The 25,214-nt window shown below is 39.8% G+C and overlaps 1 protein-coding gene across 1 annotated transcript in view; it reads right to left on the reverse strand.

Annotated features, from left to right (window-relative positions):
- Nucleotides 1-2,352: 2,352 nt before the first annotated feature.
- The window catches only part of LOC126183579 (flavin reductase (NADPH)), a 68,143-nt gene continuing 45,281 nt past the window's right edge, over nucleotides 2,353-25,214 (reverse strand). Inside the window, exon 5 of the mRNA XM_049925679.1 lies at nucleotides 2,353-3,395. Coding sequence (XP_049781636.1) covers nucleotides 3,235-3,395 — 161 coding nt within the window. The 3' untranslated portion in view covers nucleotides 2,353-3,234. The remainder of the gene's footprint in view (nucleotides 3,396-25,214) is intronic.

A 25,214-nucleotide genomic window follows, 5' to 3' on the forward strand; every position in this document is an offset into this window, starting at 1 on the left:
TGGTAAGCACTACTGTAAAGAGGGGGATGTCCTTGTGTGTTTTAGGCGACTGTACTCTGGAGTTGACCTGGGGACAATTCCAGTGGATTCGAGTTCTTCGCACGAGAAACTGAAGGGGAACCATCGAATGACTTTTTTGATGGGTTTGTCAGGCGAATAGATGTAGAATCCCCATTGCCTTTTTGAGATTTCCTCCGTGACTTTCATGAAATCCGCGGTAGTTTTGGTTTGAAGTTTGTACAGATCTTTACCAGCTGTTCTGAAGTGGAAAGGGTTACTGAGAAGGCCCTTGATAGTTTGCAGGAGGATTTTGTATGCCTCCTTGATTTCTATGATGATGGGAGGAGGTATCTGTGACTTTGTAGTAGTGTGGGCCGTGGTGGCCAAGGTGTCATTTTGGTGGGTTGGGTTGACATCCGTAGCTGCAGAAGAGTTATTTGTTGGTATAGGAGCGGGCAGGAACCGTCCGGGTGGCTGAGATGAATCCGTCCTCATCTGGAATGGGGCAGGACTTCTTGTGCCGATTTTCGTTAGCTGACGAGTACAGGGTTGTCTCATCCATCTTTTTCCTCTTGGCAGGCCCAGGAGGTTCTTCTGTTGGTTGGTAGCAGTTGGCATTAAGCTAGTGAGAAGCTTCAGGCTTTCATTTGGATCCGGTGCAGCACTGCTGGACATTGAAATGCCTACCTGATGCAGGTCAGCATCTCTCGTGGCGTTGAGGTCTTGCTTCTTCTCCGTAGCTTCGGACGAGCGAGGTGCGTTTCGTGTGTCAGACTTAACGCCAATGGAGCGTCGAAGTTTGGGCATAGAAGAAGGAAAGCTAGCCTTGGCCTCTGCAAGCGCGGGCTTGTCCCATGCGAAGGGGGCCCTGGCTCGCGAAGTCCCTATCGGTCCCTAGGTGCGCAGTGTGTTATTCCTGAATAAACCACTAAGCAATCAAAAGAGTGCTGGAACATGAAAAAGTTGCTTGCTGCGTGCACTCCGTTCTCCTCAGTCTCCCCCCACCTCTTGCCTCATATCCCTTTAATAGACCTAGATGCAAGACCTCTCCCAAGCATCCTCCCACCACCATAACCTAGCCCATCAAAGACAAGGCCACCTGTGAAAGCAGTCATGTGATATACAAGATAAGCTGCAACCACTGTGCTTCATTTTATGTGGGCATGACATCAAAAAGATGTTTGTCACATGAATGGCCACTGACAAACTGGTGGACCACCCAGCTGCTGAGCATGCTGTCCAATACAAGTTTCTTCACTTCAATGACTGCTTCACAGCCTGTGCCATCTGGATTCTTGCTACCGACATGAGCTTTTCTGAACTGTGCAGGTGGGAACTATCAATGCAATATATACTATGTTCCTGTAATCCCGTCCTTCCACCCACATAACCCCTTCCCTGTTCCCACTCCAGCGTTATGCAGCCTTCTGTTCCATGAATGCACCCACAGTCATTTTACATTTTACTTCCCTCCTCCTCCCCCCCCCCCCCCCCCCCCCGCCCATACCCTCTCCTTACTATGTCCCTGTGTGCTCCCACAAGCACCATTTTACCATACCCCACCCCTACCCCACTATCTCTCCCCTCCCTGCACCAGCCTCCTCCTTACCCCCACCACCCAGGTTACTTCTTCCATTGTGTGCAGTTGCTCGCAGTCTGGCCTCGGCCAGCGACAGTGGTTGTGTGTGTGTTTTTTTTTGTCTACTTCAGAAGAAGGCATTTTGACCAAAAGCTTACTTGTTCAGCAGTCTTTCTGTTCTGTCTGTCTGTGACTCAGCATTTGCACTATATGGTGAGTAGCAGTCCATTCTTTTCGTAATACTGTCATTGTTCCATCCTGGATTTACCATTGTTTAAAGTTGTGAAATTGTAAATCAAGCAAGTGGCTCAGATTGGGCAGCTATTGACATCTTGGCCACTGCCTTGGGATCACACCTTTACATTCTTGTGTATAAGACAATACCAATAACAATATTATATTTCTGGGTTACTATATCATCAAACAATAAACACTTTTTGTGAAATTACCTGACCAATTTAGAGCATTTCTGTATGCATACAAGAAAAAATTGAAAAATGAAACTAACCCTCACATAAAGTTTTAACAATGGACAACATACCCTCATCAGATGTGTGTACACTGCAAATTACCACTTACTTGTTAACCAAATTTTTCTCGCTATATGAGAGTAGTTGTTTTTTGTCTAATACACATTGAAGTTCCCCAGTATTCTTCAAATGCACTACATTTTCCTATGAAGGACCCTCTCAGACTACATGCAGAGGTTTGCATCCATAATAAATGATTTTGTACATGTGATAACCTTAAGCTGTTACAAGAAAAGTCACAAATCTTTGCAGATGAATGTGTTCAACAAGTTGTAATGTCAAAAAATACTTGGAACAGAACAAAATAGTACATGATAGTAGCTATGCACCATGAACAAATGCAATACATAAATGTTCTATCTTTTAATAAGGTCTCTTTTGTTTATTTATGTATTTATAATACAATGCTTCCACCTTTACACAAATAAATTTATATTGGGTTTATTTCTACAGCTGGAAAGCTGAACGAATTATAAAAATGTCACATCTACAAGCCAAAGGATTACATAATTAGCTAGAAAATTACAACCAAGAGCACAAGAAACAAAAACACATAGATGTTTCATGCAATATCAAAAACTGTTTAACGTCCAGTTGTTGAGTTACAATGCCCACTAAAATTATTGAATTTCATTTCATAAAAATAAGTGGATTAACTGTGGCCTCTTAACCTGAAAATACTCCTATCCAGTCATACATTGTTACCAGTGCTGTTTACAGAATAACAAACTTGTGTTATAACAATGTAGGAAAATACAGATTGCTTGCTAAGCAATCACACCTTACGTACACACGACCGTAAACTCCAGCATCTCGGGCTGGAAACCTGAACCAATGATAAAAATTGCACATCTGCAAGCCAAGGTTTTCCGGCCTGAAAGCTGTATGTGACTCTCTTTTAATCGTGCCTGTCTACAACTTGATATGTCTTCTTTACGGCAAGTAGCAATCTGTCTTTTCCTACATTGTTGTATTCCTACATGGAGTTTCCATCGTTTGAAACTTATGTTATATTTAGCATTAATCCTCTTAACTGAAAATTAATGCTGAACAGTATGTAATGCACTCAGACTCAATCTTAACCCCTCATTTGACAGCCATATTGTACTAAGAACAACAAAATAATTATTTATCTCCTGCCTCTGGAGTGTTAGCAATTCCACATGTTTGGCCGTAATGCTCTGGGTTTGATAAGCTTTCAATCATAAAAGCACCAAGATCTTGTTTTGAAATAGCACGGCCAGGTGAAGATCCATGCTTGACACTGTAGTGACTGCTTGGTTCATCTGAAACAAAATATGAAGGTAAAAGTCAAAATTTCGTACCCAATATGGAACAGGACATAGAAAATAGTTTGATTTTCAAGGTTTTGTGGAACGGGGTGAGATTATGCTCAATTACGATCATTCAAAATTTAGCGCATATGAAAGGCATTGTAAAAATATGTTACAATGCTTTGTCTTCATTCAGAGGACAAGAAAAAATAAACTATGAGTGTTTGTTTTGGGGTGAGGTTGATAACATTTATTTTGTGTCATATGTACATAGTGCTAGCAACCAGAAACGATTCCTCAAAAATCATGAGTTTTGGTTTAGTCATTTACGAGATAATGGCTGAAAATTAAGCTGTCACGCAGCTACATATACCCATACAGATTTGCTCTTATTTATTTATTCAAGGCACAAGCATCTCGGTGTTTCAAATGGATAACAGTAAGTGTTAAAATGTGTATGTAAAACAATATGCAGTAATCACAGAAAATCAAAAAGGTTTATAAATAAAATCATTATAATAAGAAGGGAACAAATATACCACTACATGTACATTACATGTGGGGCTGTTGCCATTGCCATTGATGTCACCAGTGCGAGCTGTATGCAACCAGGGGGTATGTAATCTTATCAAGGCATGCTAACCATTTTGTTTTGTCACATATACAATATTTACAGTTTTCTTCCTAAGTATTAGAAGGCCTGAACCACAGTTCAGAGGCTGGAATTTACCCTACAACTCTAGGCCTCTGGCTCATTGTTGCTCAATGCTCAATAACTCCCCATATGTCACTTAACACATAACAAGAACCAGTCAAGAGCCCCATGCCCTACTCAACAATTTTCTATATCTTAAACACTAGAAAATATATCGATGGTATTCTTCTCGGGCCTCCAACCAGATCAAGCAATCATCTGAAAACAATATTTCTGTAGTCTACCTGAACATCGTCTTCAGATAAGAATGATGCTGTATGCTACTCTTGCTAGAACTGACTGATACTGTGATCGGCAGCCTAAGACCAACAGCAAGTGTGCCTTAAATCAACACTGCTGCACTATTGCAAGTGAACACACAGTGCCCCAGTTGTGAAAGCTGGTTGTATTCAAATGGTTACTTGATCTGACTGCAGACCCAAGAAGAATATCATCAGTTAATATGCTTGGAAAATCTACACAGTTATGTAGAAAACACATCCCTTATTACTACTCATACTGCAATATTCACAGACACAACAGTTATCTTTTACTTTTCACTTACAAGTTAAGAATGATACTGAGATCTCTTTCTCTCTTAATAAATTATCCTGAACAAATCATTTTTAACCGCACATGGTCCCTTTCCATTAAACTCTGATGCTCAGCATCTCTTTTGCCTATCTGGTGGTTTTTTAACCTTTTGTTTCGGAACATCGTCCCAAAATTTATTCCTGCAACAACAATTCCCCCTATCATTCACACTGATAAAACGGGCAGCCAGAAAGCATATTTTAACGTACACAATTCATGCAGGCAGTCTCTGACTGAAACTAGAGATACTCAAAAATTGGCAGGAAAATTAGGTTCATCCAGTTGTAATTCAGCCAATGCACAAAATCAGTTATTGTTTTTGCATCAGAATATCCGAGGACTAAGGGGTAAGCTTATTGAGTTGCTTATTTGTGGTGAAGAATCAGAGTTGAGCAAACCAGTTGAAATAATCTGCCTTTCTGAACATCATGTGACCACTGGTATAGATATGTTAAATGTTAATTTAACTAATTTCTCGGTAACAAATAAGTAAACTACCGTAAATAGCGTATAACTTCATTGTTTTAATACAGATTTCAGAAAAACAGCGTAACTTTATATCAGAAACTTGCTTATATACATTTGTTTATAGGCCTAATTCTTGTAACGTTTTTGGAGAATCAAAGTTAAAGTATCTCGTTTAATTGTCCATTTTTTCATTCCATCGAGTGAAACATAAAATAAATAGCGTATACCTTCATTGTTTTAATACAGATCTCAGAAAAACAGCGGAATTTTAAATCAGAAACCTGCTTATATACATTTGTGAATAGGCTTAATTCTTGTAACATCTTTTTTGATTTTCGGTAATTTAATTGATTTATTCTAGATAAAGTATTATTTTTGCCATGAGTGAGAAGTGCCTGACTTGCCGTAGAATTGTTAGTTCCGGGATTTGGTGTGATGGATGCAGTAGTTTTTTTCACTGGGGGGACTGCAGTGGCGTGGGTGTCAGGAAAGTGGATCAGGCTCATCAGTGGTTATGTAGGATTTGCAGCAGAGATAGGAAGATAGTGGAACAGGAGGGGAAAATTGCTGCCCTTCAGGCTGAGCTAGATCAGGCTAGGGAAGATCTGGACAGGTTAAGGAGGGAGAAGGGAAAAGAGAGGTGGGAAGTGGCAACAGGTAGCAGAAGGAACAGGCCTAGAACTAAGTCTGACAGTTTTGTGGTGAATGTCAAAAATAAGTTTGACCTGTTGCATCAGTTAGAAACTGATGAGCCTCAAGCAGAGGTAGGTGTAGACAGGACACAACAAACTTTCAATAGGAAATTGAAAAAGAATGTAGGAAAGCCATAGAAAAGGAAGAAAGTTTTGTTGTTAGGCAGTTCTCATGCCAGAGGTGTAGGCCAACTTCTGCAGGAGGAATTAGGACCAGAATACCAAGTCACAAATTTTTTCAAACCAAGTGCTAGTCTGGATCAGGTGACAGAGGATTTAGGTTCACTCTGTAAAGGATTTACCAGGGAAGACACCGTGGTTATTGTGGGAGGGCCAGGGAACAGCATCGACAGAGATCCTGGGTACAGTATAGAGTGTGACCTGGTAAAGATTGCGTCGGCATCGAGATACACCAATGTTGAGTTTGTATCTGTCCTGAGACGCCATGACCGGCCTCATTTGAACTCTTCTGTTGGGAGAGTTAATTTGGAGTTGGAACGGCTGCTTGGGTCAGGTGCGGGGGCTCATATTGGTGTGGTTCCTGTTGATTCTCTCAGTAGGTGGGACTATACCAGGCACGGCCTACATCTCAACAGGAAAGGGAAGGGGAAACTGGTTGGGGTAATAGCAGGAAATTTAAGGGGGGGAGGCACTGCCATGAATGGTAAAATATCAGTGGTTACAGGTGTTGGAGCAGCACCTTTTTTAGGATAGGTAAGACAGAAAGATGTCAGGATTGAAACAAATCTTCAGTTTAGGAAAGAAATTAAACAGCACAATTCTAGCACATTGGATCATCAATCACAGCTGTCAATTATAAATTTTCACCAATCACTAGAAATTTTATCTCCACCAAGTTGTATCTCAGTCCTAGGTAATTGCATTGATGAATTAAAGTCACCCAACCCAGTTGACATAATTTGCCTCTCTGAACACCATGTGACCACTGGTATAGCAACTAGGCCAAAGCACAATGAGAAACTCAGACAGGAGAGTACTGCAAATGTTAGAATAAGGAAAGGTTCTCATAAAAGTATAATTAAAAATAATGTAAGTATATTTCATCAAAATATTGGGAGTTTAAAGAATAAAATAGATGAGCTTCTGGTTTGTTTAGAAGATTTAGAAGCTGAGGATGAAATAGATATACTATGCCTCTCTGAGCATCACATTGTTACTGATAAGGATGAGGTAAATGTATGTGGATATAAGCTCTCTGCACATGTAATGAGAGAAAATATGGAGAAAGGAGGAGTTGCCATATATGTCAAAAGTTATCATTGTGCAAAAAGTATAGAAACAAAAAAGTTTTGTGTAGAGAAACATATAGAAGCATGTGCCTGTGAGCTTAAATTAAATAAAGGCACATTTATAATTGTAACTGTATATAGGTCCCCATCAGGAAATTTTCATCTATTTCTGAAAAATTTGGGCTCCTTGTTGTGCTATCTGTCAGACAGGGGGAAGCAAATTATTATTTGTGGGGACTTCAATGTAGATTCTCTGAAAGAGGGTAATAGGAAAAATGACCTTGAAGTATTACTCGGTTCTTTCAATTTGACACTCGTTATTGATTTTCCTACTCGGTTGGTAAAGGATAGCAGCTCACTAATAGATAACTTCTTTATAGACCAAGATAAGTTTAACCAGATAAATGCTCAGCCTGTTGAGAATGGTCTTTCTGATCATGGTGCACAGCTAGTTACAATATATGACATAGCTCCATTCAGCGATACTAAACAGTCCTCCAAAGTAGTACGTTCAATCAACGATTTAACAATTGCAAATTTCAGGGAAAGCCTACAGCAGTTAGACTGGGATGAGATGTACCGTGAACCTGATGCCAATTTAAAATATAATTTATTTCATGACATTTTTGTAAATGCATTTGATAACTGCTTCCCCAAGAAAATAGTTAAATATACTCGTAAGAAATTTTGAAACAGACCATGGCTTACTAAGGGTATAAAAATATCTTGTAACCGGAAAAGGGAAATGTATCTGACAGCAAGAAAGAGTAGTGACCCAGAAACTATCAAACATTATAAAAACTACTGTGTTATATTAAGAAAAGTTATTAAAAAATCCTGAAGTATGTGTATCATGTCTGAAATCAGCAACTCTGATAATAAAATTAAAACAATTTGGAATATTATTAAAAGAGAAACAGGTCAACCAAGAGCACAGGAAGACAGTATTACCATCAAATTGAATGAAAACTTTACGAACAAAAAGTCAGAAGTTGAAAATATTTTTAACAATCATTTTCTAAATGTTGTGGATATAGTAGGATCCAGGTGTTCATTAGAAGATGCTAGGCTGTTAATGGAAGAAGCCATACCTATGCAATTTGATATAATTGAAATCTCACCCACTTCTCCCTCTGAAATTAGGAAAATAATAAACTTGCTTCATCATCATCATCATCATCATCATCATTTAAGACTGATTATGCCTTTCAGCGTTCAGTCTGGAGTATAGCCCCCCTTATACAGTTCCTGCATGATCCCCTATTCAGTGCTATCATTGGTGCCTCTTCTACTGTTAAACCTATTACTTCAAAATCATTCTTAACCGAATCCAGGTACCTTCTCCTCGGTCTGCCCCGACTCCTCCTACCCTCTACTGCTGAATCCATGAGTCTCTTGGGTAGCCTTGCTTCTCCCATGCGTGTAACATGACCCCACCATCTAAGCCTGTTCGCCCTGACTGCTACATCTATAGAGTGCATTCCCAGTTTTTCTTTGATTTCCTCATTGTGGACACCCTCCTGCCATTGTTCCCATCTACTAGTACCTGCAATCATCCTAGCTACTTTCATATCCGTAACCTCAACCTCGTTGATAACGTAACCTGAATCCACCCAGCTTTCGCTCCCATACAACAAAGTTGGTCGAAAGATTGAACGGTGCACAGATAACTTAGTCTTGGTACTGACTTCCTTCTTGCAGAAGAGAGTAGATCGTAGCTGAGTGCTCACTGCATTAGCTTTGCTACACCTCGCTTCCAGTTCTTTCACTATGTTGCCATCCTGTGAGAATATGCATCCTCAGTACTTGAAACCGTCCACCTGTTCTAACTTTGTTCCTCCTATTTGGCACTCAATCCATTTATATTTCTTTCCCACTGACATTACTTTCGTTTTGGAGATGCTAATCTTCATACCATAGTCCTTACATTTCTGATCTAGCTCTGAAATATTACTTTGCAAACTTTCACTCGAATCTGCCATCACAACTAAGTCATCCGCATATGCAAGACTGCTTATTTTGTGTTCACATATCTTAATCTCACCCAGCCAGTCTATTGTTTTCAACATATGATCCATACATAATATGAACAACAGTGGAGACAGGTTGCAGCCTTGTCTTACCCCTGAAACTACTCTGAACCATGAACTCAATTTACCGCCAACTCTAACTGCTGCCTGACTATCCATGTAAAGACTTTTAATTGCTTGCAAAAGTTTGTCTCCTATTCCATAATCTTGTAGAACAGACAATAACTTCCTCCTAGGAACCCGGTCATATGCCTTTTCTAGATCTATAAAGCATAGAAACAATTCCCTGTTCCACTCATAACACTTCTCCATTATTTGCCGTAAGCTAAAGATCTGGTCCTGACAACCTCTAAGAGGCCTAAACCCACACTGATTTTCATCCAATTGGTCCTCAACTAATACTCACACTTTCCTTTCAACAATACCTGAGAAGATTTTACCCACAACGCTGATTAAAGAGATACCTCTGTAGTTGTTACAATCTTTTTTGTTTCCATGTTTAAAGATTGGTGTGATTACTGCTTTTGTCCAGTCTGATGGAACCTGTCCCGACTCCCAGGCCATTTCAATTATCCTGTGTAGCCATTTAAGACCTGACATTCCACTATATTTGATGAGTTCCGACTTAATTTCATCCACCCCAGCCGCTTTATTGCACTGCAATCTATTGACCATTTTTTCCACTTCCTCAAATGTGATCCTATTTCCATCATCATTCCTATCCCATTCTACCTCGAAATCTGAAACATTACTGATCGCATTTTCACCTACATTGAGCAACTCTTCAAAATATTCCCTCCATCTGCCCAAGGCATCCACAGGATTCACCAGCAGTTTTCCTGACCTGTCCAAAATACTTGTCATTTCCTTCTTACCTCCCTTTCAAAGACTGCTAATTACACTCCAGAATGGTTTTCCAGCAGCTTGACCCATAGTCTCCAACCTGTTTCCAAAGTCTTCCCACGATTTCTTCTTGGATGCTGCAATTATCTGTTTGGCTTTGTTTCTTTCTTCAACATAGCTTTCTCTGTCTACCTGGGTTCTGGTATGTAGCCATTTTTGATACGCCTTCTTTTTCCTTTTACAGGCTGCCTTGACTGTATCATTCCACCAAGCTGTTTGCTTCATCCTACTTTTAAACACTACTTTTCCAAGACATTCTTTAGCCACTTCTAGTACTGTGTCCCTGTACCTTGTCCATTCCTTTTCCAATGACTGTAATTGACTACATTCAACTAACTGGTACCTTTCTGAGATCGCTGTTATGTACTTGTGCCTGATTTCCTTATCCTGAAGTTTCTCCACTCTTATCCTTCTACATATGGACCTGACCTCTTGCACTTTCGGCCTCACAATCCCAATTTCACTGCAGATTAAATAATGATCAGTGTCATCAAAGAATCCCCTGAATACACGTGTGTCCCTCACAGCCTTCCTGAATTCCTGATCTGTTATTATATAGTCAATGACAGATCTGGTTCCCCTGCCTTCCCGAGTATACCGGTGAATGTTCTTACGTTTAAAAAAGGAGTTTGTGATTACTAAGCCCATACTGGCACAGAAATCCAAGAGTTGTTTCCCGTTCCTGTTGGCCTCCATATCCTCTCCAAATTTACCCATAACCTTTTCATACCCTTCTGTTCGATTTCCAATCCTGGCGTTAAAATCACCCATGAGCAGAACACTGTCCTTGTCCTTTACTCTAACAACTACATCACTGAGTGCCTCATAAAAACTATCCATCTTATCTTGATCTGTCCCTTCACAATGCGAATATACTGACACAGTCCTAATTTTCTTGCTAGACACTGTCAAATCTATCCACATCAGTCATTCGTTTACATACCTTATTGCAACTACGCTGGGTTCCATTTCTTTCCTGATGTAAAGCCCTACACCCCATTGTGCTATTCCTGCTTTGACTCCTGACAGGTAGACCTTGTATTCTCCCACTTCCTCTTCTTTCTCACCCCTCACCCGAATGTCACTAACAGCTAAAATGTCCAGCCCCATCTTACTTGCAGCCTCTGCCAGCTCTACCTTCTTCCCAGAGTAGCCCCCATTGATATTAATAGCTCCCCATCTCATTACCATTTGTTTGCCAAGTCGTATCTTAGGAGTCCCTGGTTTGTCAGTTAGAGGTGGGACTCCGTCACCTCCAAAGGTCCGAGGCATTTTGCTCTGATTGTTGCCAGCATCATATTTAAAGTACCAGGGAAGCAGGTTGCTAGCCTTACTTGCCCCGAGTCCCATTGGGTTTTACCCCTAACGGCTGAGGGACTAACCGGTGGATTTGGTAGTCTTTGCCGTATGAGCACAACGGTGACCACTACTCAGAATATGTCCGAGATGCCCAGCCTTATTCCAGAGTAACTGGTATCCCGACTTCGGGACCACTTACTTGGCCACTCATACGTTGCCCGTGGTTCATGAACTAGGACATGACTACAGGAACCCACACCATGAACCACAAACTTGCTTAAAAGCAAAAACTCACCTGGAATTGACGGCATTTCCAGCAAAATACTAAAAGCTTGTTCTCAACAGATAAGTAAGATTCTCAGCCACCTGTGTAATAGCTCTCTGGAACAGGGCATTTTCCCTGATAGACTGAAATATGCTATTGTTGTACCTTTGCATAAAAAGGGGGATAGATCTGATGTCAACAGTTACCGTCCAATCTCCCTTCTAACAGCTTTATCCAAAATTTTTGAGAAAGTAATGTATTCAAGAGTAGCTTCACATATCTGTAACAATGAAGTACTAACAAAATGTCAGTTTGGTTTCCAGAAAGGTTTTTCAACAGAAAATGCCATATATGCTTTCACCAATCAAATTTTGAATGATCTGAATAACCGAACACCACCCATTGGGATTTTTTGTGATCTCTAAAAGGCTTTTGATTGCGTAAATCATGAAATTCTGCTAGAGAAGCTCAAGTATTGTGGCATGAGTGGGACAGTGCACAAATGGTTTAATTCGTACCTAACTGGAAGAGTGCAGAAAGTTGAAATAAGTAGTCCTCATAATATGCAAAGCTCAGCACATTCCTCAAACTGGGGAACTATCAAGAATGGGGTTCCACAAGGGTCAGTCTTGGGTCCTTTGTTGTTCTTAATATATATTAATGACTTGCCATTCTATATTCATGAAGAGGCAAAGTTAGTTCTCTTTGCTGATGATACAAGTATAGTAATCACACCTGACAAACAAGACTTAACTGATGAAATTGTCAAAACTGTCTTTCAGAAAATTACTAAGTGGTTCCTTGTAAACGGACTCTCACTGAATTTTGATAAGACACAGTACATACAGTTCCGTACAGTGAATGGTATGACGCCATTAATAAATATAGACCTTAATCAGAAGCATATAGCTAAGGTAGAATATTCCGAATTTTTAGGTGTATCCATTGATGAGAGATTAAATTGGAAGAAACACATTGACGATCTGCTGAAATGTTTGAGTTCAGCTACTTATGCAATAAGGGTCATTGCAAATTTTGGTGATAAACATCTTAGTAAATTAGCTTACTACGCCTATTTTCACTCGTTGCTTTCATATGGCATCATATTTTGGGGTAATTCATCACTGAGGAATAAAGTATTTATTGCACAAAAGCGTGTAATCAGAATAATAGCTGGAGTCCACCCAAGATCATCCTGCAGACATTTATTTAAGGATCTAGGGATATTCACAGTAGCTTCTCAGTATATATACTCTCTTATGAAATTTGTTATTAACAACCAAACCCAATTCAAAAGTAATAGCAGTGTGCATAACTACAATACTAGGAGAAAGGATGATCTTCACTATTCAAAGGGGTGAATTATACTGGCACTAAAGTCTTTGGTCACTTACCAAATAGTATCAAAAGTCTGACAGATAACCAACAAGTATTTAAGAAGAAATTAAAAGAATTTCTGAATGACAACTCCTTCTACTCCATAGAGGAATTTTTAGATATAAATTAAAAAATATATATATTAATAAAAAATAAAAAAACACAAAAAATGAAAAAGTTGTTATATTAACTAAAGTATGTTGTTAAATTAACTTAATTATGTCATGTATTGGAAAATTTGACTCGTTCCACATCATTACAAAATATTGTATTCATGATCCACGGAACTAGTATTAATCTAATCTAATCTAATCTAATCTAATGTTACAGGATTCAAGTTAGCTTCTTATTTCTGTAGAGAAAATATGGAGAAAGAAGGAGTTGCCACATTTGTCAGAAACTGTTTTTATTTCAAGAATACTGATATTAATCAATTTTGCTCAGAGCAGCACTTAGAAGCTTGTGCAACAGAAGTAGTATTTCATAATAAGTCCTTTATAACAGCAGGTACATACAGATCACCTTCAGGAAATTTTAACCTCTTCATAAAAAATCTGCAAGCTCTGCTGTCCCACCTCATGGTAAAAAAAAGAAGAAGAAGAAGAAGAAGAAGAGAGAGAGAGAGAGAGAGAGAGAGGAAACAGTGGTTGCTGGTGATTTTAAGGTGGATTTATTGAAAAGCTCTGTCACTGAACAACTATTGCAGTCAGTAACACTATCATTCAATTTAGTTCCTACTGTGAACTTTGCTACTAGGATATGTAAATGCTCTGAGATTGCTATTGATAATATCTTTGTAGACAAATGTAGGGGGAAAAAAGTCGTATCGCAGAAACCATAGTAAATGGGCTATCTGACCATGACATGCAGCATCTTGTGTTAAGTGTTGAAACTTGTCAGGATAAAAAAATCTATTAAATCTGAGTACAGGAAGGTAATAAAGAAGTCAAAAATTGAGAAATTCAGGAAATTGCTCAAAGACAGGAACTGGATTGATGTTTACAATACTTCTGCCTCAAATGGAAAATACACAGCATTCATTAATGAAGTTACCTCCACTTTTGAAAATTGTTTTCCCCTTACGGTAACTCAAATCACACAGAAGTCAAAAAATAACCTGTGGATTACATAAGGAATAAAGATATCATGTGGGACAAAAAGGAGACTGTATCTTCTACCTAGGAACAGCTCTGATGTTAGAATTGTAATGCATTACAAAGAATACAGCAAAATATTGAAACAAATAATCCAGAAATCGAAGCAGCTTTATTATGAGAAAACGATAATTACATCAGGCAGCAAAATAAAATCTGTATGGGATATAGAGAAATTAGAGACAGGTGGGGCCACAAAGGAAGAGGAACAGATAGCTCTAAAAATAAAAGAGACTTTGGTAGCAAGTGCATGTAGTGATGCAAACCTCTTCATTTCTGTTACTGACAGCTTGGGGTTATCAGGTTCGGTGAACAGTGCAATGGAGTCTAAAATCCTTAAAATCTAAGTTTTCCAGTGGGTACGATAACATATTAACAAATTTAATCAGAGTGCTCATGCCAGTTGTGTTCTACCTTAAGTTATTTGTGTGATCAGTCTCTTATCAGCAGAACATTTCCAGACTGGCTAAAATGCGCTGAAGTTAAGCCTCTGTACAAGGAGCAGGATAAAGAAATACCAGCAAACTATCGACCCATTTCACTTTTGCCGGCTTTCTCAAAAATGTATGAAAAGGTTGTGTTCAAGCATCTCCTTAAGCATCTGACTGCAAATAGTATCCTGTGCAAGTCACATTTTGGATTTATTAAGGGCTCTGATATAGAGAAAGCTATTTACACTTACAATGAAAATGTACTTAATTCATTAGATAATAAATTAGAGGCCACTGGCATTTTCTGTGACCTGTCAAAAGCTTTTGATTGTGTGAACCACAGCATTCTCTTAAGTGAATTAGAATATTAAGGTGTCACCTGCAACGCTACGAAATGGTTTGAGTTTTATCTATCTAACAGGAAACAAAGGGTGTCGTTGCGAAATACCTGTGCAGTAAGCAGTCAGTCTTCATCTGACTGTGAATTAATTACATGTGGTGTTCCTCAAGGTTACATCTTTGGTCCATTGCTTTTTCTTGTGTACATTAATGACCTCTCATCTGTTACATTGCCAGATGCTAAGTTTGTTTTGTTTGCAGACGATACAAACAGTGCAATAAGTAGCAAATCAAGTACAGATTTAGAAATAGCGGCTAACTGACATTATAAGTGGTTTAAAGCTAATTCACTGTCATTAAACTTCGAGAAGACCCACTATATGAAGTTCAGAACCTGAAAGAGATTTCCTTCCAGCATGTGTATAACATATGAAGACACACAGATCGAAGAGGTTGCAGTGTTAAATTTCTGGGATTACAACTCGATAATAAATTCAGTTGGGAAGGGCATACCACAGAATTGCTTAAGTGTGTAAACAAGTCTGTATTTGCAGTGAGAATGATGACAGATGTAAGAGATATAAATATAAAAAAAAACTTGAATACTTTGCTTACTTTCATTCTATTATGTCATATGGGACCATATTCTGGGGCAACTCATCAAACGGAGCAAAAGTTTTTAGGGTGTCAAAGCATGTGATAAGCATCATTTGTGGTGTAAATTCCAGAACTTCATGTAGAAACCTGTTCAAGGAAATTTGTATTCTAGTCACTGCTTCTCAGTATATTTATTCCTTAATGAAATTTGTTGCAAGTAATACATCTCTATTTCCAACCAATAGCCCAATACATAGTATCAACACTACGAATAAGAACAATCTACATAAAGACCTAAAATCACTTACCTCGGTACAAAAAGGGGTGCAATATTCAGGAATACACATTTTCAATAAATTTCCAGCAACCATTAAAAACTTGGTTTCAGATAAAGCATGGTTTAAATAGAATTTGAAAGACTTTTTGATAGGCAACTCCTTCTACTCCATAGATGAATATCTTAACAGAGACTGTTAAGCCAGGTTAAGTAAAAATATCTGTTAGATTTCAGTTCTGACAACACTTGGTCACAACAGTCAAGATTAGATATTTTGTGTATGATAAATTTATTAACAGTGCATTATAATGTCTCATTCTGATATACTGGCTGCTCCAGTTCACTGCATTGTATTCACCTATTTCGACAATCTCCTGACAAATGATCAGGGTAGTAAGTATTATATTCACTGACACGTTCCACACCCACGAGAATCATCTCATTTCTTGGGTCTATGGAACGAAAACTGAATCTAATCTAATCTAATCTAATCTATTCTTTCTTAGAAAATATATTCCAAAATCAATCCACACACACCACTCATAGTATGGTGAAAGGTAGTTCCAGTTACTGTGGTGTTAATCACAGACTGCTGGACTTTATGGTACCCTGCACCCCTGACAAAATTTCCTGGTGCCTTGTAGTACTGTATCATACAAATTAAGCCTTGATTTTGTCAGCAATTGAATCGATTTTTCCCTTAAGATAGATGAAACTCATGACAGCTTACCCTAGCTGGAATTTTGTTCCTTCGAGTTTCACCATGCACCATCGAAAACCAATTTTGGCATGGTGTTCAGACAGGAACTTTACTCTCAGGGTTGTGTTGAGCCATTCACCTACAGTACACCTGCCACACACATCAGATCGTAGCTACATTGTAGACAGCTCACAGCATGCATCATCAGCTTGCTCTGCAAGACTGGGACATAGCGCTCATGCTAATGTAACACTCCAAGCTTTAGACATATGAGGGCTATCCACAAAGTACATTACGTTTTCGTTTGTGTCCGTTAGGGGCGGGGCTATTGCGGCCCCCTTGGTGTCATGGCATTCCGCCGCTCAGTCGGCATCCTGCCGTGCTAGTGAGAGGTTCGTGCTGTACTCCGTTGAGTTACTGTGACAGTTTGAAATGTCAGTGTTAATTGAAAATGCTGCGAAGTGTGAAGTGCGTGCTGTAATAAGGTTTCTGACTGCAAAAAACTGTACACCGATAGAAATCTATTGGCAGCTTTGTGAAGTGTATGGGGACAACATAATCACTGAAGGTGGAGTGCGTCAATGGGTCATAAAATTTAAAAATGGCCGAACTAACGTTCACAACGAAGAGCAAAGTGGAAGACCCAGCATAGTGACTGCCGAACTTGTGTCAAAAAAGTCGATGCCGCGGTCCGTGAAAACCGCAATTTCACAATAACGGAACTCTCTATGAGTTTTCCACAAATTTCACGAAGTTTGTTGCACGAACTCATTACCGAAAAGCTTGGTTACCACAAGTTTTGTGCAAGATGGATACCAAAAATCTTGACAGAGATTCGCAAAAATCAGTGAATGGCTGCAGCGTTAACGTTTTTGGATGCTTACGAGAAAGATGGGTTACTCATTACTCGATTGCATCTTACTGGTGACGAAACATGGGTTGACCATGTGAACTGCGAGACAAAATTGCAGTCAATGCAGTGGGGGCACACAAATTCCCCCCAAAAACCCAAGAAATGCATGCAGACAATGTCGGCAAGGAAGGTGATGGCGACTGTCTTTTGGGACAGAAAAGGTGTGATTTTTGTGGATTTCCTGGAAAGAGGCACTACAATTAACTCTCAAAGGTATTGCCAAACTCTGCACAACCTCAGAAGAGCAATACAAAACAAGCGCAGGGGAAAGTTGGGCTCAAAGATCTTGCTGCCACTCGTGAAGTTCTCGAATCTTTTATGTGGGAGTTGTTTCCTCATCCGCCGTACAGCCCTGACCTGGCACCGAGCGACTTCCACTTATTCCTAGCAATGAAGAACTGGTTGGCTGTGCAGCGTTTTGATGACGACGCACAGCTTAAAGAAGAGGTAACCACATGGTTGAAGGCGCAGGCGGCCGAATTTTACGACGAAGGAATTTCCAAGCTCGTCCATCGCTACGATAAGTGCCTTAATTTAAATCGCAACTATGTAGAAGAGAAGTATTTAAATGTGGATTTTCATCTGTATATAATAAAAAAAAATTCCAATACTTTATTTATTTTTAATTACAAAACATAATGTACTTTGTGGATAGCCCTCGTACATTCCTCAAACAATTCCAGCCTGCCAGCCCGGTCACAACCTTTATGAACCCATCTCCTCTGCCTTTTTCTATGCTCACCCACCTTCTGAGGAGGTAAAGCCAACGTGGGTGGTGACAAATCTGTGTCCCTCAGAAATATATGCATCTTCACCGGTTTTCCACAACATCTGCAACTATTAGCATCACAGCTTCCTGTGCATTCCCCAATCTCTATATCATCATCATCATCATCATCATCATCTACATTTCCAATCTGCCCAACAAAGAAATCAGTTGAATGTATATCTTACCCGGGCTCCATGGCCTCTAAACAACACCCATTATCAACCAATGTGGTAGATACTTCAGCACTTGAATCACTCATGTTCCTCTCCACACACACACTCACTCACTCCCATAAAGCACCTACTTACTTCGTCTGGCACTACAACTACTTGAGATTGTGCAAGTCTACTTGATATTGAAGCAACTACTTCTACATTATTCCCCTTAACATCAACAATGTTAGTACTCTGTGCATTGCGTAAACTCACAGGAATTTGCACAATGTCAATACTCTCTTCATGAATTATCCTAATTTTCCTATTCATGAAACTGTCTCACACATCATCCAATTACATTCTATTCCTCATTGCATCAATGTTAGTTGGACATTTCGAGAGCAGATAAACTAGACACAGTCTTGCTCCCACCCCTTTACACTTTCTCTTTCCCCTCTTTTCCTTCGAACTTTAATCCTTGCTTTCTCTAAGCTCTTCTGCAAATCTTCCTCAAATTCCAGAGAATTGCAACAAGCTGTTTCCTCCTCCCTAGCCCCTCAGAAATCTTTACGTTGCCCGCTTACATCATATCTACACTGATGAGCCAAAACATTATGGCCACCTTCTTAATAGCTTGTTTGTTCGCCTTTGGAATGAAATACATAATTGATTCTGCGTATCAGGGATCCAAAGGCTTGTTGATGGGTTTGTGGAGGTATGCGGAATTAGATGTCTATGCAGAAGTCATGTAATTTGCTTATAAAAAGACGCTGATGTGAGTACGCAGTGAGGTTGCCCGATAGCAACCCAGATGGGTTCCACACGATTTACACCATACAAATTTGGTCGCCGATACATCAACGTGAGTTCACTATCATGCTCCTCAAACCACTGCAGCACAATTATGGCTCCGAGACATGGACAATTATACTGCTGAAGGATGACATCGCCGTCAGGGAAGACATCAAGCATCAAGGGATGCAGGTGGTTCGCAGCTGTCAGTGTGTCTTTGGTTGGTTATACCACAGTTCACAGGTAAGTGTAGGAGAATGTCCCCCAGAGCATAATCTGCTCCCACCAGCCTCTGTCCGTGGTGCCCCACACATTTTGAGCTGCTGTTCACCTCAATGATGGCGTTTGTGGAGACAACCATCAACTTAGTGTAGCAAGAATGTGATTCACATGATGAGCCAACACAATTCCATTGGTCAACATGTGAACACACAGGTGTGGTCTGCTGCAGAGCTCCATGTTGGGCAATGTACGACGAACAGTGTGCTCCGAAACACTTGTGCATGCACCAGCATTATGGTCTTTTGGCAGTTCCCGTGGTACTGACCATAACATCCTTGCTCGTGATAACACATGTCGCAAAACTAACAATGTTGTTTACACACCCTCAGAAAACTTCTGCGACTGCCTGCCATGTTGATTATCCATGATACTATCAGTCAAACAGAAAGATAAAAAAATGACTGCACTCACCCCACCGCATGTTAACAAAACTGCAATCCTGTAGTAGTCGAGTCACTGTCTTCATCCATAGATGGCATTTGTAGGCACAGAAGATCCCTTTTATGTCTCCAATTAAATTGGCCCAGATTGAAGAGCCACTTTCTCACAGGGTTGGGTGTTGCAATGGGTTGTGGCAAGGGTGCAGACCACTGGTAGCGGTTAAACATTTTATTGAGCTTTGTGCTACTACATTCATAGTGCTGTGGCGCAGTGGCCACACCCCTTTTAGCACATGGAGTGAATAATTCATGGTGCGCTTTAGTGGCCAGATGTCGGCCGGGAAGCCAACTGTCATATCTGCGCCCAGGAATGCTGATGCCCAGAAACCTGCTCTGTGGTGTGTGTCTCAGTTATGCGTGGATGGCTGCATGCAGAAGGTACCAGCAGTACTGAAGTCTGCTGGAATTTTTGCAGGAAACAATAGCCTCCAGGAGTGGAACTCAACCCTGTGGGTGTATGCACATGGTGCCAGGTTGTTCACACCAACCTAGGAGGGCAGACAACTTCACTGCCCTGGTCACAATCTGCTGCCCTTCAGGGCAGGAGTTTGGCCGCTGATGGAATGTGCCGGGTGGCAGCCAACTAGTAGATGGAGAGCAATCTAGGAAGGTGAACTTAGTGCTCGAAGATGGTATGGTAGTGGCAGAGGTCCAGTTAGCTGACCCCCATCACTCCAACACCTGGCGTAGTCCTTTCATCATAGTAGGGGGTTGTCAGACTGCGAATATTTCTACTAGAAATGACAGTTATTTATACAGGCTAAAAAACTTGTTATGAGATGTATAGTTTAGAGGCATGTACAGAACAAGAAATCCATGTCTCGACAGTGCAGAAACAGCTTGGCCCATCGTGCAAAGTGCCCCTTTTCTGCTGCATCAACAGGACTTCGCTGCTTGACCTGGCCCATCTTGCAATACATAAACAGCTCTCCTTCTGGATCCAGCTGCTGATGCCTTGGTGCCTGCTGATTGCTTATGGCTTCTTCAAGTATTGTGGCTGAGCTGCCTACACTAATGCCTCAACAAATAGTGATGGCACTACAGCAGAAACATATGGTTTTCAATTTATGACAGTAATTTGATGATCAATCGTAGACATGCTTTAGGCTATTATACCTTTAGGCTCTATATATTTTACCTTCCCTTTTATTCCCAAGAATGCCCATTTCATTTTGAAATTTGGTGGTCCTATACACTATACCTTTGTGTTTGTGGTGTTATTTTCCACGTGAATCACACTACAAACCACAGATTTACTTTGCTCTTGTTTTAGTTTAGCACTCTTCACAGCTTTTGGTTTGTCTTCTCTCTGTTATCTAAGCTCCTGTTCAATATGTTTTCCAGCAATTTAAAAACAATTCAACACCACTGTACTAATCACTGAGGTAAACGGATTATCACTGAAATTTTCTTTAAATGAATTCAGAAAAACTTTTTCAGCAAACTAAGTACCCTGATATATGTAAAATTTTAGTTCCAAACTCAGTGAGCATTTGCAGCTTCAATCCATATTTATGGAATTTTATATGTGATGTATTAACTGAATTTTGAAAGTTCATACCACAGCACCATTGTTTCTTCTAATAAAGGTTATTTACATATTACTTACTTTCAGAGGTAAAATGAATGCATCTTAAATAAGGCGAAACAGATGTAAACTTCCTCTTATTTTTGTGACAAAAGGTGGCTTCATTTTTCCAATACTCTTTGAGACATTTCAGTGGTATAATGTTAGTAAGAAGAAATAATGGTGAAAAAGTTTTATTTCCTCATAAGATATGCCTTGCTAAGGCATATGTGACTTTCTGAACATTTATGAATGGAGAGATGGGATGTTTATGAAGACTGTTCAGGAACACTGCAGCCAATAACTCTCTCCAGTCTCTTCTTGTCAATCTTAATTTTAACAATCATCTCTGGAGTGGGAAAATATTCATCTCACTTGCCGTCACTATTTTCTAAACACATCTTCTTAAGATAAAGTTTCTTTAGATGTCTCATATATTTTTTCTTTATTAACAGAACACATTTTATTTACATCTAAAGGTTCCCTAACACTATACATATTCATGATTAGAATAATAAATTACGCATAACCAACTGTGGGGCAGCAGGTGGAAAATTTATTTCTATGGTTGCCGTTCTCAACACAGGCTCTCTAACTACAATGTGGGCAACCAGAAAGTGATTAGCAAAAACGTGATGCCTGTAATTAAAGTTCACTGTGCCCACTGTGATGGAGAAATAATATTATTGATCATTGAAGTTCATTACGCTGAGGATTTAGGATGATGTCTAGGATTCATAGAAAATGAAGTGTACTATAACAATTTTCACTATATTCTGAAAACGATAAAGCGTAATGTTTCACCAAGCTAAGCTACTATCAGCTATTGTACTATCAGAGCTGTTCAGAGTCTATTGTGCGGATCCTATTATCCCTAGATAACAAAACTGTTCCAATAACCGTTATCAATGTAAATGTTCAAAGTGAATGCTCGCCAAAATTTGATGTTAATATTCATCAAACACCATCCTAGTAATTATAGAAGATCTGTCCTGTGGCAACACGTGAAAATACAACATGCACAAACTGAGAATAAATCACTGGAGTCGTTCCACAATTAACACTGTACGTAATACGGCATCCAAGGCTGTTCCTGGCAACTGCACAAACTCGACACGGCTTCCAACACAGAGTGCACGCTGATATGAATCTAGAAGAGAACTCGGGTCTGACTCTACCTTGCAGCGCTCTTATTTATATAGCCAATGAAGTGCTCAATTTAATTGTGCTATCAGCACACAGGTAAGCATCTGTAATAAAATTCTGATGTGAGTAGGTTAAATACTTTTGGCGAGAGAATTATTTTAGTTGCACTGCACAGAATAGATGAGCTCTGAATTTGCCCTTTGGAGAGACGCTACAGCTATAGTTTCATAGCTACTTTTGGAAACTTCTCACATCTTTGTTATTATAGCGTTATCTCCATTCTACCTAAATCTAAACATCCTAGCTTTATCTAATCATTTACATAATCTATCTTGCTTCCGTACTTTTAGGAGACAAAAACAGAAAATCATGAATTTCAACCAAAATATTACATCCATTAAATTATAATGAAAAAGGAATCCAAATATAAATTTTGAAGTTCCTAGCTCCTTCCTGTTGCACCAATATTTTTATGTAAAACATCCAAATTTCGAAAACTGTTAAAGTTACAAACTGAAACTTAACACATTACCATTTTAGCATCATTCCTGAGATGCTATTAACTTTTCAGATTATTTACTTTACTTTTAAAGTGTTGTGCAACATTCGTGATGTCATAGCTAGTTACAGTGGACTAGGCTGGCACACAATGGAAAGCATATGAATTCTATATGACGTGAGCAGGCTGCTTCCCTACACAACAATATTTTTAGGAGTAAATGTTCAACTGAGAATGTAAGAAAAAAACAGATTGCTACTTACTGTAAAGATAACACACTAAGTGAAGAAAGGCACAATTAAAACACACTTACACATCAACTTTTGGGTACAGCCTTCATCGGAAAAAGAGAAAAACACAATATACATTCACTCAAGCAAGCACACTTCACGCACACATGACGGCCAACTCCAGCTGTCTGCAATTTAGCATGTTATATTTACAGTAAGTAGTAATCTGTCTCTTTCTACATTGTTGATATTCCTGTCTGGAGTTTGTTAGACTTTAAACTGATGCATTTATTTCTGAAGAACTGGGAACAGACATTTTGTGCTGAAGACCCACACCACTAGCCAAAGAAAACCATTTTAGGATGATGATGCTGAATCACTTAAATCATTACTATCTTGGCATTGTTTATACAGTAAAGGGCCTTTCTTCTCTTTAGCGAAAGCTGGATTTTAAGATATGAAATATTTCTCATAATAATAATTATTATTACTACTACTATTATCATTAATTTTCACCTCTATGCAATAATAATATGTTTTTGGCAACTGAGATGCCGGTGTTTTTATTGTTGTTGTCTTAGTAATACACTCAATATTGGAAGTATAGCGTCAATAAGTAGGAGAAGTTGTTCAAAAACATGTAAGGTAGTTTCTTGGAACCTCTGCACTACTTTCTTCATTATATGAAGCTTTTCCACTTCTTTTACAATTGTAGATATGACAATAACGACAGCATTTATTACTGCCGTGTATGTACACTACTGGCCATTAAAATTGCTACACGAAGAAGAAATGCAGATGATAAACGGGTATTCATTGGACAAATATATTATACCAGAACTGACATGTGACTACATTTTCACGCGCAATTTGGGTGCATAGATCCTGAGAAATCAGTACCCAGAACAACCACCTCTGGCCGTAATAACGGCCTTGATACGCTTGGGAATTGAGTCAAACAGAGCTTGGAAGGCGTGTACAGGTACAGCTGCCCATGCAGCTTCAACACGATACCACAGTTCATCAAGAGTAGTGACTGGCATATTGTGACGAGCCAGTTGCTCGGCCAGAATTGACCAGACGTTTTCAATTGGTGAGAGATCTGGAGAATGTGCTGGCCAGGGCAGCAGTCGAACATTTTCTGTATCCAGAAAGACCCGTACAGGACCTGCAACATGTGGTCGTGCATTATCCAGCTGAAATGTAGGGTTTCACAGGGACTGAATGAAGGGTAGAGCCATGGGTCGTAACACATATGAAATGTAACGTCCACTGTTCAAAGTGCCGTCAGTGCGAACAAGAGGTGGCCGAGACGTGTAACCAATGGCACCCCATACCATCACGCCAGGTGATATGCCAGTATGGCGATGCCGAGTACACGCTTCCAATGTGCGTTCACCGCGATGTTGCCCAACAGGGATGCAACCATCGTGATGCTGTAAACAGAACCTAGATTCATCCAAAAATATGACGTTTTGCCATTGATGCATCCAGGTTCGTCGTCGAGTACACCATCGCAGGCACTCCTGTCTGTGATGCAGCGTCAAGGGTAACCGCAGACATGGTCTCTGAGCTGATAGTCCATGCTGCTGCAAACGTCATCGAACTGTCCGTGCAGATGGTCGTTGTCTTGCAAACGTCCCCATCTGTTGACACAGGGATCGAGACGTGGCTGCACGATCCGTTACAGCCATGCGGATAAGATGCCTGTCATCTCGACTGCTAGTGATACAAGGCCGTTGGGATCAAGCACGGCGTTCCGTATTACCCTCCTGAACCCACCGATTCCATATTCTGCTAACAGTCATTGGCTCGACCAACGCAAGCAGCAATATGATAAACCGCAATCACAATAGGCTACAATCCGACCTTTATCAAAGTCGGAAATGTGATGGTACGCATTTCTCCTCTTTACACGAGGCATCACAACAACATTTCTCCAGGCAACGCTGGTCAACTGCGATTTGT

This window comes from Schistocerca cancellata, chromosome 1 (genome assembly GCF_023864275.1).
Source record: "Schistocerca cancellata isolate TAMUIC-IGC-003103 chromosome 1, iqSchCanc2.1, whole genome shotgun sequence".
NCBI classification, from domain to species: Eukaryota; Metazoa; Arthropoda; class Insecta; order Orthoptera; family Acrididae; genus Schistocerca; species Schistocerca cancellata.